Source organism: Nematostella vectensis, chromosome 2 (assembly GCF_932526225.1).
Source record: "Nematostella vectensis chromosome 2, jaNemVect1.1, whole genome shotgun sequence".
Taxonomy (NCBI): Eukaryota; Metazoa; Cnidaria; class Anthozoa; order Actiniaria; family Edwardsiidae; genus Nematostella; species Nematostella vectensis.
The window spans coordinates 10,643,153-10,662,002 of NC_064035.1; the positions used below are offsets into that span (position 1 = coordinate 10,643,153).

The 18,850-nt window shown below is 40.0% G+C and overlaps 1 protein-coding gene across 7 annotated transcripts in view; it reads left to right on the top strand.

Annotated features, from left to right (window-relative positions):
• The window catches only part of LOC5521276, a 73,239-nt gene that overhangs the window by 13,169 nt on the left and 41,220 nt on the right, over positions 1–18,850 (top strand). For 6 of the 7 annotated variants that reach the window (XM_048723289.1, XM_048723291.1, XM_048723290.1 and 3 more), the window contains 14 exons: positions 1,443–1,751; positions 3,389–3,550; positions 4,174–4,466; positions 5,613–5,751; positions 6,221–6,262; positions 6,660–6,964; positions 7,405–7,549; positions 7,870–7,935; positions 8,775–8,956; positions 9,799–9,880; positions 10,483–10,889; positions 11,471–11,741; positions 14,433–14,621; positions 17,141–17,329. In XM_048723289.1, the coding sequence (XP_048579246.1) occupies positions 1,443–1,751; positions 3,389–3,550; positions 4,174–4,466; positions 5,613–5,751; positions 6,221–6,262; positions 6,660–6,964; positions 7,405–7,549; positions 7,870–7,935; positions 8,775–8,956; positions 9,799–9,880; positions 10,483–10,889; positions 11,471–11,741; positions 14,433–14,621; positions 17,141–17,329 (2,781 nt within the window). The remainder of the gene's footprint in view (positions 1–1,442; positions 1,752–3,388; positions 3,551–4,173; positions 4,467–5,612; positions 5,752–6,220; positions 6,263–6,659; positions 6,965–7,404; positions 7,550–7,869; positions 7,936–8,774; positions 8,957–9,798; positions 9,881–10,482; positions 10,890–11,470; positions 11,742–14,432; positions 14,622–17,140; positions 17,330–18,850) is intronic. The other variant, XM_048723287.1, reaches the window with a different exon arrangement.

Here is an 18,850-nt window from a genome sequence, read left to right on the forward strand (position 1 = left end):
AATACCTAATAATTGGAAACTAGAAATACCTACAAATTGAAAATTAAAAATACCTAACAATTGAAAATTAGAAATACCTACTTTTTTTTAAAGTGAACATTAAGCAAGTACATGCTAAAAGTAAACACTTGGAGGTGTTTGTTTGTTGTTCATGTGGGATTTTGTTTTTTCTTAGAAATTGGAAACGAGAAATACCTACAAATTGGAAACTAGAAATACCTACAAATTGAAAATTAAAAATACCTACCAATTTAAAATTAGAAATACCTACTTTTTGAAAGTGAACATTAAGCAAGTACATGCTAAAAGTAAACACTTTGAGGTGTTTGTTTGTTGTTCATGTGGGATTTTGTTTTTTCTTAGAAATTGGAAACGAGAAATACCTACAAATTGAAAATTAAAAATACCTACCAATTAAAAATTAGAAATACCTACTTTTTGAAAGTGAACATTAAGCAAGTACATTCTAAAAGTAAACACTTGGAGGTGTTTGTTTGTTGTTCATGTGGCATTTTGTTTTTTCGTAGAAATTGGAAACGAGAAATACCTACAAATTGGAAACTAGAAATACCTACAAATTGAAAATTAAAAATACCTACCAATTGAAAATTAGAAATACCTACTTTTTGAAAGTGAACATTAAGCAAGTACATGCTAAAAGTAAACACTTGGAGGTGTTTGTTTGTTGTTCATGTGGCATTTTGTTTTTTCGTAGAAATTGGAAACGAGAAATACCTACAAATTGGAAACTAGAAATACCTACAAATTGAAAATTAAAAATACCTACCAATTGAAAATTAGAAATACCTACTTTTTGAAAGTGAACATTAAGCAAGTACATGCTAAAAGTAAACACTTGGAGGTGTTTGTTTGTTGTTCATGTGGCATTTTGTTTTTTCGTAGAAATTGGAAACGAGAAATACCTACAAATTGGAAACTAGAAATACCTACAAATTGAAAATTAAAAATACCTACCAATTGAAAATTAGAAATACCTACTTTTTGAAAGTGAACATTAAGCAAGTACATGCTAAAAGTAAACACTTAGAGGTGTTTGTTTGTTCTTCATGTGGGATTTTGTTTTTTCTTAGAAATTGGAAACGAGAAATACCTACAAATTGGAAACTAGAAATACCTACAAATTGAAAATTAAAAATACCTACCAATTGAAAATTCGAAATACCTACTTTTTGAAAGTGAACATTAAGCAAGTACATGCTAAAAGTAAACACTTGGAGGTGTTTGTTTGTTGTTCATGTGGGATTTTGTTTTTCATAGAAATTGGAAACGAGAAATACCTACAAATTGAAAATTAAAAATACCTACCAATTGAAAATTCGAAATACCTACTTTTTGAAAGTGAACATTAAGCAAGTACATGCTAAAAGTAAACACTTGGAGGTGTTTGTTTGTTGTTCATGTGGCATTTTGTTTTTTCTTAGAAAACGCTCAGGCTGACCATTTTTGGAAGCTTGATTACTATCGGGCCGACAAGCGTGTCTTAGACTTAATCGGCGACTTACATGGGACGGTAAACAGTATTCCCAATGGATGCACGTTACCAAATCTATGTGCCTTCCGAAGCAATGGCGGTGAAAAAGCCACAATTAACCCCATAGCTGCCGATAAGTGCTTAGTGGACCCAGAAAATTGTCCTGGCGGGATCTCTGTGTCGTTCTGGGCGAACCTTGTTTTAGATGAGCCTCCCTCACTAAGCAATCCAGAGTTCAAAGTTTCAAGAACAGATGAAGGTGAGTTGTAGCCTGCGAAACAGGCTCTCGAAAAGCGCCGCAGAAAAGCTACAGGGAAAGCCGCACGTAGCGCTCAGCAAAAAATAGGGAGATTTGGGCGGGTTTTCACGCAACTAAACAACTAGTGCCTTACGTAGAATGCTTATTTGAATTACATATTAATGAACTTAATTATCTAAATTAATGAATTAACAAATTTATTCATTTGATCTTTTATTCATCCAATTCTGTTATTTAATTCTATTTTTCGGGGTTAGTCTTTAATCCTAAAAGGCGCGGCGCTTATATTTGAAGTAGAGCGCTACCCTTCGATATAAATTAATATAAGAGCAAAAAGTCTTTATTTATTTAATAAAGCAGTAACAAATAAACCATAAACAAGTTAGACATCAGCACCATTCACTGAATACCATTGCTGTCAGAAGTGGGGAATATTTTTAGAGAAGGGGCAGTAATTTTGCTACAAATAGGGTTAATCGTCAATGATAACCGTCACGAATATAGGGGTTGCATCCTTGTGTCACTAATAAGGGTTGTAGCACCAATACATACTATCACGAGTAGCACCAATACATACTATCACGAGTAGCCCCAATACATACTATCACGAATTATATCAAGCACGCAAGGGTAGTCATTGGCGAGTCATGGCAATCCATTATAATCAATGGCAAGTCATATCAGTCTATGGTAGAACACTGCTATACTAATAGTATAGCATGCCATGGCACACCATGGCAGTTTATGGCAAAACATTGCCATGACGTGCCATTGTGTGCATGCCATACTCAATGTATGGCAGGTTATGGCTATACTTTGGCTTTGAATTTTTAAACCTAAAAGACAGCAGAATCGGAAAATAAACGTTAAACAGCCCATTAGGAATAGCAATTGGTCGAATTTTATACCCTAAGAGTTAACAGAAAAAACCCTTCAACACCCCCTTAGAGATAGCAGTTGGTCGAAATTGTCTACTTTTCTGGAGAGTCCCCCCACCTAGAAGATAGGAAGATCACCCCCGTATACTTTTCTCCGGAGTCCCCCCGGGGGTAAATACAGGCCCGTACCCAGGATTTTTCTTTGGGGGGGGGGGGGGGGGGGGTGCGACATTAAAAAACGTAGAACTAATTTTCCGGGGTGGGCGGGTGGGGTTGTTGAGTTTTCTGATAAAAGACCACCCCCTAATTGATAAAAAAAGGGATTTTTAATGCCTGGGGGGGGGGGGGGGGGGGGTGATGTGTACGCACCCCCTGCACCCCTCTGAGTACGGGCCTGTAAATAGCACGGTTAACCAAGTTGCATTATCTTCATGTTTAGCACGGTGCTGTTAACCAAGTTGCATTATCTTCATGTTTAGCACGGTGCTGTTAACCAAGTTGCATTATCTTCATGTTTAGCACGGTGCTGTTAACCAAGTTGCATTATCTTCATGTTTAGCACGGTGCTGTTAACCAAGTTGCATTATCTTCATGTTTAGCACGGTGCTGTTAACCAAGTTGCATTATCTTCATGTTTAGCACAGTGCTGTTAACCAAGTTGCATTATCTTCATGTTTAGCACGGTGCTGTTAACCAAGTTGCATTATCTTCATGTTTAGCACGGTGCTGTTAACCAAGTTGCATTATCTTCATGTTTAGCACGGTGCTACACTTGGCTGACCACGTCGAACGATTGCTGTGTTTTCCCGTTCAAGTACAAAAACAAACAATACCATTCCTGCACTACATTCGACCATTATCGACTCTGGTGTGCTTCCACTTCAGACTACGATCGGGATGAAAAGTGGGGCAACTGTTTAGGTGGGTTGAGGTTGTGATAATAAAATAAGCACAATTGTTCAAAGAACTCTAGAACTATCACTGCACAGGGTCGAACATGAACCACTCCCAGTCTCGCGACACTTCCTTTATAACACTTCTTTACTAAGGTTTAACCCGCCATTTTGACTTTAAGTCATTTTCTTGTTTGACCATAAAAATTCAAAATTATACCGAAATACGATATCTTATTTGCTATACAAAGATTTCTGATGTAGACGGTGTCACCATCTACATCATATTTTTCCACTCTATTGAGCGTTAACATTCTTGGAATATATTATACTTCTTAAAGAAGTCCATGTTTTTATTACAAATTATACGACACTCGTAAATCGCCGCTGCAGCATCGCCGCTCGCTTTGATTGGCCCATGTGTTATCAGAGGAAATACGTCGCACAACAGTCACGCAACTCGACTGCGCCTAGTTGCGTACTTTTGTGTTCATGCCGCGGTCTGACATCATCTGTGCATCTATTAGAGGACAGACGCACGCAAAAATGAGATCCATTTGTTAAGTCGAAGCCATGTATCCCCTGCTGACTCAACAAACAAACTAAGCATCTGGTGTAGCGTCTGAACTCTCACATCTTCTTGGACTTTAGGATGTAACCGACCTCTAGTAGCGACGAGTCGCATAAAGTCCTCCTCCGATATAGACAGCTCACACAGTCACAATCACGCTCGCCTGGGCTCCCCAAGCTACTGGAGACCAGCTACTAATAACGGCTCCGAGTATCTGCAGGTGAATCTCCTTAACGACTATCACGTGACAGCTATCGGGTCCCAGGGTAGCGGGGTGGATGCCGAGAAGTACTGGGTCTACAGCTACGAGTTGTATTACAGCTATGACAAGATCACGTTTTCGCCATACAGTGATGAGTCTATGAGAATTAAGGTGAGCAATTTCTTTTTTTTTTTTTTAGTTCAGTTCGAGGTACGATAATGAAGCAGTTTGTGGTAATGATTCAATTTGTGGTGATAATTCAGTCTGTGCTAATAATTCAGTTTATGCTAATAATTCATTCTGTGCTAATAATTCAGTTTGTGGTGATAATTCAGTTTGTGCTAATAAATCAGTTTGTTGTAATAATTTAGTTTCGGCTAATAATTCAGTTTGTGCTAATAATTCCGTCCGTGCTAATAATTCAGTTTGTGCTAATAGTCCAGTCCGCGCCAATAATTCAGTCCGTGCCAATAATTCAGTTTGTGCTAATAATTCAGTCCGTGCTAATAATTCAATCCGTGCTAGTAATTCAGTCCGTGCAAATAATTCAGTCCGTGCCAATAATTCAGTTTGTGTTAATAATTCAGTCTGTGCTAATAATTCAGTCCGTGCCAATAATTCAGTTGGTGCTAATAATTCAGTCTGTGCTAATAATTCAGTCCGTGCCAATAATTCAGTTTGTGCTAATAATTCAGTCCGTGCCAATAATTCAGTTTGTGCTAATAGTTCAGTCTGTGCTAATAATTCAGTCCGTGCCAATAATTCAGTTTGTGCTAATAATTCTGTTTGTGCTAATAATTCAGTCCGTGCTAATAATTCAATCCGTGCCAGTAATTCAGTCCGTGCAAATAATTCAGTCCGTGCAAATAATTCAGTCCGTGCCAATAATTCAGTTTGTGCTAATAATTCCGTCTGTGCTAATAATTCAATCCGTGCTAGTAATTCAATCCGTGCAAATAATTCAGTCCGTGCCAATAATTCAGTTTGTGCTAATAATTCAGTCTGTGCTAATAATTAGGTCCGTGCCAATAATTTAGTTTGTGCTAATAATTCAGTCTGTGCTAATAATTCAATCCGTGCTAGTAATTCAGTTCGTGCCAATAATTCAGTTTGTGCTAATAATTCAGTCTGTGCTAATAATTAAGTCCGTGCCAATAATTCAGTTTGTGCTAATAATTCAGTTTGACTGTGCTGATGATGCAGTTTTTGCAGTTTGCGGCCCTCCACTGCACTTGTTTATTCTATACGTTTTCTAGGCTTACTTTATTTTTAACACAGCAGGATTCTATGGTAATCTCTGGTTGTTTTTTTTTTAAGACATTTGTGTCCAACAATGATGGTACGACAGAGGTGGTGAAATACTTGGCCGAGCCAATCCAGTGTCGCTCCGTGCGCATCCACCCGAACATGTGGCACGATGCCATTGCTATGCGCGTTGAGGTGTACGGGTGTCCAGGTACTCATTTAATTGCTGGCACATGCCATTTTTAGCCACATATCCAAGCAATAAGTGACCCAGCATCCTGCCACTTTGGCTAAAAAGACGATGTGGCTAAATGTAATAAAAACCCTTGAAACTTGGCCAATAAATCAATCATCCTAGAACATGATATAATAAACATGTCTGTCATCAATTCATTAGTATATATTGTTCCGGGCTTACATCGCAGTTTTAACAAAGATTATTTAGAGTCCAGAATCCTGCCAGCTGGCCATTTATCCTGCCAATGTCAAGCACCGTGTGTTTTCAGATAGTTGCGCTGACCCCCATTACTTGTTGGTGTAAATAGGCACTTTTAAAATTGTTTCCTTTATTGGAAATTAAAAAATACAGTATCCTGCCGTAGTTTTTTTGTATACGGAAAGATGAGTTGTGAGGTATAGGTGCCATGATATTTTGACTTTTTATTTACTTTTCCATATAGTTACTCCGCTCAACAAGTTGGAACGAACAGGAATAAGGAAAGGTAACTGAAATTGTAGAGCGCCATGGAGCTTATAGAAATTAAAATAAATAAAACCTGACTGAATTAGACACACACGCATTTACACGTACTGTCACACTTACTGTCTCCATTCCCCTACCCCTCTAGAACCAACATCTTCAATTAACCTCCTTTCTATAAAAAAGGACATCAACTATCAATATGATGTGCGCTGCTAGTTTACAGCATCTGAGACTTTTGCAGGGGCCCAAATGCCTAGTATCTAAAACTGGAAACACGTGTTTTGACACTCTCCAATACCCCCCCTCTTTTCTTCAAGATAAAAAAAAAGAAATATGCGGGCCATATTAGACCTTTTAGAGTATACCCGTATTAAATAAGTTAAATCCTCACTCTTGACTTTTGTTATTCTATGCAGACTGTCATTACCCACTGGTGGAGAACACAGCTCTCGCAAGCAGGCTTATGAATTCGTCAAGTTTTAACGGAGAAAACTGTCTTGCCTCTTTCGCCGTTCTCAACGGACCAAAGTCCTGGTGTCCAGTTACGCAAAATGTCATGGAGCACTTGACCGTGCGTTTCCAGGAAGATGTCGTGATAAGCGCCATCGCATCGCAAGGAGCTGACCAATCTGGGACAAGTATGTACGTGGCGTCATACAAGCTTACACACAGCATTGATGGGCACGAATGGTCTGAGTATTCGGAGTTTGGAGTTACCAAGGTAAGTGGTTATCTTCCATCACTATATTGCCTTACTTGCTTGTGAATTATTTTATTTTTTTGCTTACTATTCTCTTAAATACCTTGTGAAATGTTTAGAATAAATGTATGAAGACAAGAGAAATGATCATTCATCACTTTTTCGTGCGATTTGTTACGAGCTAATCATTCCATGCAGGCCACGTAAGAAGATCGGGAGGGGGGCACAAAACAGAAACATTGAGAAGTATTGGGGGGGGGGGCACAGCCACGCCCCTGGTAATTTTCTAATAATTTTTGATGCCCCCAGTTCTCGGCCCCCTGCTACGGCCCTGCCCTGGATAGCGAACTTTTACGTGCCAGTTTTTGCTCTTGAGCCAAACGTATGTAGTTAAAACTTTTTAACTTGAAAGAAGCCAATCCCGGGTCTGGGTAAACAGTTGTTTTTATATGTGTTTACAGGTGTTTGAGGGGAACTCCGACAGCTCAGGCATTGTTACACATGGGCTAAAATACAACATAGACGCACGCTTCGTCAGGCTAAATCCGCTAACTTGGAGTTCTGCCGGGATTGCTATGAGAATCGAGGTGTATGGATGTTTGCGAGGTAACTGTTATAGTATACTCTCTTTGATTTCCGTATTTATCGCTCATAAAAGGTCTCCTGTTATTATGATGCCCCTTTCCGAGGGGATGTTGCCATAACAGGTTCTTAAGAAACGATGCTACACCGAACACCAAAATTTCCAGGGCAGTGATGCGGCTCTTCCGCTAGAGGACTGGCTCTTACAAGCATACCATGAAACGCGATGAAACTCCACAAATTGCCAAACCCCATTTTGCTCTGAATTCTGTTTTTGTTAGAAAAAAAAATGATTCCTCTCCGTTGTTTAGACCATTGTCTATTGCTGTATTTGTCTGCTCTAGATAATCCCAAGTTCCGAGTCGTCGGAAAACAATCTCTGGACTATGCAAAGGACTCCAAGATTGAAGGTGTGTTATACCCTGTATCCCCATTACAGCGTAACGACGCGCGCTAGCACTACAGCGCTACAGCACTACGCGCTACAGTATTCCGCCAAATAAACCAATCAAAACCATCCGCGGATGCGATTGGCTCACCTTGTCAACTGATTGACATGAACTTGAGGCAAATAAGTGCTTGAATGAACATGCTTGAATGCAATTGCACGTCGAGTACGAGTGTTTTCTAGTTATCAAGTTCTTGTCTCATCAAAACTGTGATTTTCGCTAATTTGCTAACTTTCTTAAAACTTCAAGCACTTCAAGCACCATTTGAATGGTGTAAGTCTATTATTGCAAAAAGTTTTGTTCTCAATCAATTTAGAAACTGGTATACTTTGCCGAAATGATAAAATGTAAAAAAGCGCCCGGTTTTAATTCCAACCACTACCCCCAAAGTGACAGCACGGATAGTCATTAAATTGCGAACTAGACATAAACCTCTAGACAAAAAAATAGGTCTCGTCTTGTTTCTGTTTCAGTGCTTTCAACTTAAAAATGTCAATATTACGTTTGTGAAAAAAAAAGGTGAATACAACAAAAATTTTACAAAATGCACTTATGACAAACAGTTTATAGAAGTTTTTCTTTCCATGTTGATTCTGTAACATCATTTTTGTACGAATTAAAAGAAGTAATGTTTCGTTAAACGTAAAATTACTTTGCTATATAGATAACATTTTGTACTGGCCATAATAGAAAACTTCTTTTTAAAGAATATCGTTTGTATGATTTTTAATTGTACATTTTTTTAAGAGAATGAGGCTTGTACGCGGTGAAGGCTGAACTGTCTTTTTACTGTGTTTCAGTTGCATATCGGGTCTGTCGTGAGGGGATCACGTGTCCAAACTGTACCAGACAAGTCTATCTTCATTATTTTTTTGGTGGACCAGTACACTGCTTGAATTCAAATGTCAGCTACAGCTGTCGTTACGTGGTTGATTCACGTGACCTTCTTTCAAATCACCGTTTCTATTTTGACAGAATCAAGGTGAAAAATGGTTACAGCTTTACTATCGCGAAATACACAGGTTTTCGCAAAGGATCTTCTCACGGTTTATATGTATTTGTATCGAGAGGCAACGAATATAACATGAAGCAAGGGGGGGGGGGGGATCTTCACCAATGGATGGATGTCTTGTGAAACTTCGCAATTCTCATCCAGGCTGTAATTGACAGTCTTAAGGTAGTGGTACCTATTATCGGACATTGCCCTATTATCGGACACTAAAAAAAAAACATTAATACCTAAAACAATAGAAAAACACCAGGCAAAATAACCTATCGAGCCAAAGAAACAACATTCAGAAAACTTATTTTCCGAAGCTCTAACAAGTGTCTATTAATACGCAAAACTAGAAATAATATTTTCTCAAGCAACGCGAAATTGTGATTGAAATCCTCTCTTTGACTTGTGTAGGATTCTATCTTGCCGCAGTTTCCGTGTAGATATAACATGGGTATGTTTTAGTCTAAAACTACAAAATCTCTCATGACCTTGGCAAAGTACATTTGTCAATAATCATTTGTTGGATTTTTCCGTTGTTGTTGTTTTTGCAAAGAAATCTGTTGTCCGATAATAGGACAAGCCTGTCCGTTAATAAGTACGAGCATAGGATAACAGGTAAACAAAACACTTCTTCCTAACAATCGTTTTCTCATGAATTCAGCCATAGAATTGTTATTATCTATATTAATTCGAATCATTTTTAATTAAACATGTTAAAATGGTCTAGCTAAATAACTTAAGACTCTTTTAAGTTTTGTATGCGATATATTTTATCGTAAATCCGTGTCCGATAATCGGTACCGTTATCTTGATGCTTTGTGCAGATGTTCGATGCCCATAGCTCGTCGTGTGAGCTTAACCCACTGCCACTCATGTACACGCCAGTCGCTGTCTCCTACAGATCAGGTAAGTACATTTTGTACTTTCTAGTGAAAATTATACGCTTGAAAAACCAAGATAAATGGCAGCTGGTGTCGATTCTTGGTATAATCTACGGTATTTATTTTAGTGAACTTTTTTGTGTAAGACATAAATATTCATCAACTGATGTTTTTTTTTTTTGCTATACGATACGGTATTCATTTTAGTGAAATAAATACTCATTTATTCGTTCTATAAATTACGGTCTCGGTACGGTACGTTATCCATCACCGTAAACCATCACCGCCCGATTAAATACACAAGACCCTCCTAGACTTTTTTTTTTGCCAAAAAGAGCTCTTTTACATCTGATATATTCTCCATTCTTCATAGTTTATCCCTACCGGGTGCGATTAAAAGGGTGACGGGGGAAAGGTGCGGGCGGCCTTGAAAACCAGTTTTTTTTTCTGATTTCACTAACTTGATGGATGAAGCTGCTCCAGCAAGACGTTTTAAATTGTTGAATTCCATTTCATTTGCCCACGACATACTATTCAATCTCACCCTTTCCTTTCGTTTATATATTATTTGAGAGTGAAGAACCCAACTGATCCTACAAAAGTAACTGTTTTGTTATTTTTAAATAGGATATCAAGAACCAAAGTCTCGAGAATCTTGTCTCCATCACCTTTTGTCTGGGCAAAAACAAAGTGGCTACTACTGGATAACTCCATCGAAACATCACAGTCGCAAAAGTATGCTAGTGTATTGCGATCAGACTACTTCCGGGGGTGGGTGGACGGTGATACAGCGTCGCCACAATGGCTCAGTTGACTTCGACCGGGACTGGCAAGCGTACAAGGTTGGCTTTGGTGCTGCCGAGGGCGAATATTGGGTTGGTACCGATATGCTGCACTATATGACAAAGTACTCGTCTGGACAATATATTGGATCAGAACTGCGTGTGGACGTAGAGAGCTTGGCTGGCATGTTGGGAGAAGCCGAGTACAAGCACTTCAACGTGGGTCCCGAAACCAATAATTATTTGTTAGAGGTTAGTAATGCGTGGTGGCGCCAAAGACCAAAAGTTCTGTGCGAAACCACAGGTAACCCGAAGCTATTTTTTAGCTTTCAATTCTGAAATATATACTATATAAAAGACTAGTACAGGGGCGGGTTTTTTTTACTCTGAGTAAAAAAAAACTGAAAAGTCACTTTGTTTGAAGAAAATAAATGTCTGAGGGACGGGAGATACTGTCCATTTTCCTTCGCTTGCTTGACTTTGCTGACGCGACAAATCCAATTAAGCGTTACGTATTGTAAGATCTATGTAGTGACCTACCAAGAACCACTTGATCAGTTATATGCCGTCTATCCGGCCATTATCCACCCCCCATTTTGAAATCCTGGACCCGCCCCTGTGGTAGGTTAACCAATCAGCATTGACGACAATAGCGTGATTTGATTGCATGATTTGATCCGTTTTGTCATTTATAAATGACAATAATAATAATAATAATAATAATAATAATAATAATAATAATAATAATAATAATAATAATATAAAACGGACACCCTTCGAACCTACGAACCCTCAATAGTGAAAAATAAAGCTATCATTTCTCGTTTTTCTAGGTGCGGAACTACACGGGCACAATTGGGGACGCGTTGTCTTACCATGATAATTCATATTTTTCCACAAAAGATAGAGATGAAGACTCGGGGAGCAGAAACTGTGCGAACGAATACAAAGGGGGCTGGTGGTACAACCAGTGCCTCAATGCCAGCCTTAACGCGCCTTACCTACAGACCCAGCTACACCCTGATGGTTATGATGGCATAAGGTGGAAATCCTGGGGAAGTAACGTGATTAAAAAAGTAGAGATGAAAGTTCGACCAGGAAATAGTGAGTATTGTCTTTCCCCCTATAAATAGAATAAGCGTTTTATGGTTTGTTTGTTGATGGCTTAAATTGCTTTACGCCGTACCGGAGAATAAGCGTATACACCACGTACTGACGAACACACACATACACCACGTACTGAGCAACACACACATACACTACGTACTGACCAACACACACATACACCACGTACTGACGAACACGCACATACACTACGTACTGACAAACACGCACATACATCACGTACTGACGAACACACACATACACCACGTACTGACGAACACACACATACACCACGTACTGACGAACACGCAAATACACCACGTACTGACGAACACGCACATACACCACGTACTGACCAACACACATATACACCACGTACTGACGAACACACACATACACCACGTACTGACGAACACGCACATACACCACGTACTGACGTACACGCACATACACCACGTACTGACGAACACACACATACACCACGTACTGACCAACACACATATACACCACGTACTGAGGAACACGCACATACACCACGTACTGACGTACACGCACATACACCACGTACTGACGAACACACATACACACCACGTACTGACGAACACACACATACACCACGTACTGACGAACACACACATACACCACGTACTGACGAACACGCACATACACCACGTACTGACGAACACACACATACACCACGTACTGACGTACACGCACATACATCACGTACCGATCAACACACACATACAGCACGTACTGAAGAACACACACATACACCACGTACTGACGTATACGCACATACATCACGTACCGATCAACACACACATACAGCACGTACTGATGAACACACATACACACCACGTACTGACGAACACGCACATACACCACGTACTGACGTACACGCACATACACCACGTACTGACGAACACACACATACACCACGTACTGACGAACACACACATACACCACGTAATGACTAACACACACATACACCACGTACTGAGCAATACACACATACACCACGTACTGACGTATACGCACATACATCACGTACCGATCAACACACACATACAGCACGTACTGATGAACACACACATACACCACGTACTGACGAACACGCACATACACCACGTACTGACGTACACGCACATACACCACGTACTGACGAACACACACATACACCACGTACTGACGAACACACACATACACCACGTAATGACGAACACACACATACACCACGTACTGACCAACACGCATATACACCACGTACTGACGTATACGCACATACATCACGTACCGATCAACACACACATACACCACGTACTGATGAACACACATACACACCACGTACTGAGCAATACACACATACACCACGTAATGACCAACACACATATACACCACGTACTGACGAACATACACATACACCACGTACTGACGAACACGCACATACACCACGTACTGACCAACACACATATACACCACGTACTGACGAACACACACATACACCACGTACTGACGAACACGCACATACACCACGTACTGACGTACACGCACATACACCACGTACTGACGAACACACACATACACCACGTACTGACGAACACACACATACACCACGTACTGACCAACACACATATACACCACGTACTGACGAACACGCACATACACCACGTACGGACGTACACGCACATACACCACGTACTGACGAACACACATACACACCACGTACTGACGAACACACACATACACCACGTACTGACGAACACACACATACACCACGTACTGACGAACACGCACATACACCACGTACTGACGAACACGCAAATACACCACGTACTGACGAACACGCACATACACCACGTACTGACCAACACACATATACACCACGTACTGACGAACACAGACATACACCACGTACTGACGAACACGCACATACACCACGTACTGACGTACACGCACATACACCACGTACTGACGAACACACACATACACCACGTACTGACGAACACACACATACACCACGTACTGACCAACACACATATACACCACGTACTGACGAACACGCACATACACCACGTACTGACGTACACGCACATACACCACGTACTGACGAACACACATACACACCACGTACTGACGAACACACACATACATCACGCACTGACCAACACGCACATACACCACGTACTGACGAACACACACATACACCACGTACTGAGCAATACACACATACACCACGTACTGACCAATACACACACATATACACCACGTACTGACGAACACGCACATACACCACGTACTGACGAACACACACATACATCACGTACTGACCAACACGCACATACACCACGTACTGACGAACACACACATACACCACGTACTGACGAACACAGTCATACACCACGTACTGACGAACACGCACATACACCACGTACTGACGAACACGCACATACACCACGTACTGACGAACACACACATACACCACGTACTGACGAACACACACATACACCACGTACTGAGCAATACACATACACACCACGTATTGACCAACACACACATGCTATTATATCCTTATATCATTACCCTCGAGATCCTCCTTGTTCTTATTCAATTTTCTTTGAGTCTCTTGCCTTGCGCATTTCAGTCATCGCTTATAATGTAAATCTGTGATGGGAATCTTTTCTATTTTAGTTATTCGATGTAACGCATGGGCTTGCTTCTACTTTCTACAAGCTGCTGCAAACAACATTAATGATGCGCAACAAAAATGTACCTTGCTTGGAGGTCAACCCCTCAGCGTGCATAGTGAGATAGAGTGGCTTTTTGTAAAATCTTTCATCTCAGAAGCCGACATCTTTAAGACCAAGACAATTTTCACAGGTACGCTCTCGAAAAAAAAAATACTTTCTCTACAACGCTTTCTGATTGGGTTGTTAGCTATGGTAGATCAGAGGACAAACCACGTGAATCGTCATCTCCGAAATCCTCACAAAGTTTTTTTGTTGTTTGTATTGTAGAAAACAAATTACCCCTAGTTTTTCGTTTTCCGGTATGTACTCTACACTACGATATTCGTCAACTCATGATCAAAACTTACTGCGAAATCACTCGGCGTTAATCATGAAGAGACAACAAATATCGTGATGTAAACCCACAGGGCTACTTTGATAATCCTTTGGATCATCATGTTATCTTAGGTATGATTTGTTTGCCTTTGACCAGGCAATCAAATAATTGTCTAACTAATCGCCAGCTCTACTAACAAGCGATATGGTAGTCAGATATGACTTGGATTCTAGAGTCTTTTTTCAGTGAATATTAGGCCCGATTCATACGTCGCGCTTCTGCCGTGCCGAATCTAATTCATAGATCCGACGCGCGCATGAATATCCAATCAGAAAGCAGCAAAAAGAAGCCAGCGAAGTGCAACCCAAAAGTCCCACAAATTGTACAACATGTCGGATGAGGTCTGTGAATCCGGCTCGGATTTATCTAAAATATAGACGTTTATAGGGATTTTCCTTCGACTTATAAATAAAACACGGTCACCTAGCATGATGGATACTTGATTTGTTGTCCAAGCTTGGTGAAAATCTTGTAGAGAAGCATAGAAATAGATAACTACAAGTTTGGTTGATGAATGGAAACGGCACGAATCCAGCTCGAAATACGAAAACTTGGAAACGATAAGATTAAGCGGTGCTCTCTTCGGTAGGTACTATGTGTTTATGTGCTTTCAAAGCTATTAATCTCAACTTGCAGTGATTCAAGTGCGGGGAAAAGTAGAAGAGAATGCCGTATTCGCTGTTTACGCCTTTTTTAACTACAAGTTTTATCGGAAAACGTCAAGATTTACAGCAATAACACAAACGACAGTCTCATTTTTATATGTAATTGAAGTAACCAAGGATAATATCAAACCAATCACAAGTTTAATGGTAGGACTTACACTGTTCTTGTACTTATATGGTTTGTTTGCTTTTTGTTTTTCGTTTCTTCGCAGAAATTTTACGTCTTTTTACGTCTGCAATTTGAGTCCCATTTCTACACTTAAAGTGGTCGGGCAAAGAAAACAGGACTAGCACTTTCTACGCTTACCGAAAAATGCTTATTTGCTTGTCCAGATTCGCAAAAAATATATCAAACCAATCTTTTTTGCCGTCGATTACCGACTTTTTGTGGGACATTTGTGGGACCACATGGCTGTTATTGCATCATCTCTTTCCTGATTGGCTATTCGTGCGCGCGTGATTGACATGTCGGATCTATGAATTGTTTTGATTGGGCACATGAATAACGGCAGGACTGAGTTCGACACGTAACTAAGCGCGGCTGCGCCACTCGTGCTGCGCGGCAAATGCTCGACACCGATTCAAACGTCGAGGTTTTGATGAGCCGAATTCAATACCATATTTTTTTCATTTTGTGCAACGAAAACTCCACATCAAGTCAACTTTTAATCTCAGAACCTATTAAGCGGACTTACTTAGTGCGACGTCGACATGACGGAAAAACATGACGTAACGCTTCAAATAAGCTCATTTCAGATCTAATAAGGCGGAAAATTTCTCTAAGTACTTAGTGAGTAATAGCAAACAAAATATCAAATGCGACTTTTTTTAAATTAATGCGATTTTTTGTAAAATATCATTGAAATTTGAGCTTTTCGTCCCTGAGCTCATACATAGCGTAAGAATGATCAAGGAAAAAAACTTTTAAAAAGCAAAAATCTGGGTAAGTGCATTTCGACCTCTCGTTATTTGTGTTTCAAAAATCAGTCCGGAATACAAAGAACCGATGGCCATTGTAAGAAACTGTGTCTTCTTTCTCTATCTCGAATTGCGAATTTTCCAGGTTTTTCCGTCATGTCTGCGACGTCTGAATCAACGTTGAACCCAATGTATTTGTGTTGATACAAATAGGCAATTAGATTCGGCACGACAGGAGCGAGACGTGTGAATCGGGCCTTAGGTTCTATACCTTGATGAGCAGACGAGTCTTTGTTTGTAATTGAGCCTTAATTTTAAAGGAGGAACTATTATTGTATTTTTTGTCAGATCCAAATGTTTTCTTAGAGCTTGAGTTATTATTTTGTTGTACAGTAATTCTTATCTTCATCCCTTAGACTCCAGACATTTATTTCTGAGTAGTTTATTTAGGATTGACGAAGTTCTTGGATTGTGTGTGAATTTCAAGTCCGTTACAGGCCGGTAAAGGACTCGATGTGTTAAACCGTCGAAGCGTGTGAGCCCGCAGGGCATCATGCGAAACAGACCAGTAATTAAAGACCGGGAAAAAAGGAATGTTTTGTTTTATAAAGTTCCGACAATGGTTTGGAATAAGAACATATCAAAAATCCCCCAGAATCCAGCCCGTTATGGAGGTCATCTCTTTTTTAGGCTTGAACGACAGAGAGCAAGATGGCGAGCTAAGATGGATGGATGGTAGCCGCTACGATTATAACATCCCCTACTTCTTGAACACGTCTGCGGGCTCATGCTACGTGGTAAAGCATGAGGGCGACCGCGGATATTTCTGGACTGAACATAGTTGTGGCGAAAGAGGGTCATCCGTTATATGCAAGAGAGGTGAGTTCTTCACGTGCACAATTTTTTTATCGGCAGTATCGGCACATCCCAATGATAAAAATTCCTCGCCCATACCTACCCATTCCTCTGGCGGTTGTTAAAGCGGAGACCTGAACAAATAAGAGGCAAAATAATCTATTAGAATATGCGCTATTTAACAGGCCATCCGCTCTAAATAATCAGTCACATCCTCTATGAAACTTCCAAAAGACACGCTGCGTTTCGACCCGAAGTAAACTAATGACAATGTGGCTTCAACACTCGCATACGGTAAAGATTCCTTGTTCAACAACAACAAAATTAATGGTAATAATAACAACAGGAGCAACAACAACATTAACATAAAAATAATAACAACATCAAAAACAGGTCCCGGCGCCTTGTGACGGTAAAAAAAGTCTGTCTAAATCTTATAGGCAAACAAAAGAGAAACACTAAACACTTATAATGACTTCCCAGGCCCTATCCAGTATCCTATTACCCTAGGCATGAAAAAATACAAACAGACGATAATTTTGTGACGTAATTTATAATCAAAGTAGTTCATACAACACATCTGATCTGTTTTCTTATAGTTACCAAAAATAATTATAGGAAGTAGTACATATATCTAGGCCGATATCTACCTCTGTAGGCTGGGCCGTGCCGTTTTCAGGCGTTTGATTTTTTCTCAACTCAGGCGAAGAACTTTATATATATATTTTTCTAAACATCTCCAAAGCTCCAAGCAAAGTTCTTGAACAAATCCTTAGCTAACATGACGTGACACACTGTTTCCAATGTATATGGGTGGGGATGGGGATGATCGTCGGCAAAATCAATTTTATCCTAAGGAGTAGCACCTTGGGTGCGGTCAAAAGAAATTCTTACCTTCCTTAGAGATGGCAAATTGGGTGTGGTGGAAGGAATTTTTGAACCCTAAGATGTAGCAGATGAGGCAAGTATTCACAACTGTTGTAATGTTATCATATATCTCTAGGTTATTCCTTAGTATCATCATACTATAAAAAGTATTGATAAACGGTATGAGACTCCGAAGGATTAAAAAAAAAAAAAAAGGAAATAAAAAAGAAAAACAAATTCAGGCGGGAGGACTCAAACCCATGGCCTTAAACAACCTACGGACTCCGAACCCAGACCTAAACCAGACTCGTACCCAGTCGTTATCTGCTGTTGCGTAGACATCCACAGGAATCCTGAAGCGAGGACGAAAAAAAAAAAAAAAACGACTGGCAGATTACAGATCCAAGATGGCGGACGAAATTGGCGAGCAAAAATTATACGAATTTTAACAGAAGAAGAAGGACCTATCCATATTGCATTTCTTGCCTGTAAAATTCCATGTGCACATGTCAACTGCAGAAATAGCCTAAATACTTTCCTGGAGTTTGGAATTCGGTGTAAGGTCATGTGCGAATAGTGACTTCCTCGCTATTGAGCTTCTTCTAGGGAACATAAAGACAGTATGTGCTCGAATTATATATCTGAAAGTGTATATTTGTGATAAATACAATCCAACCA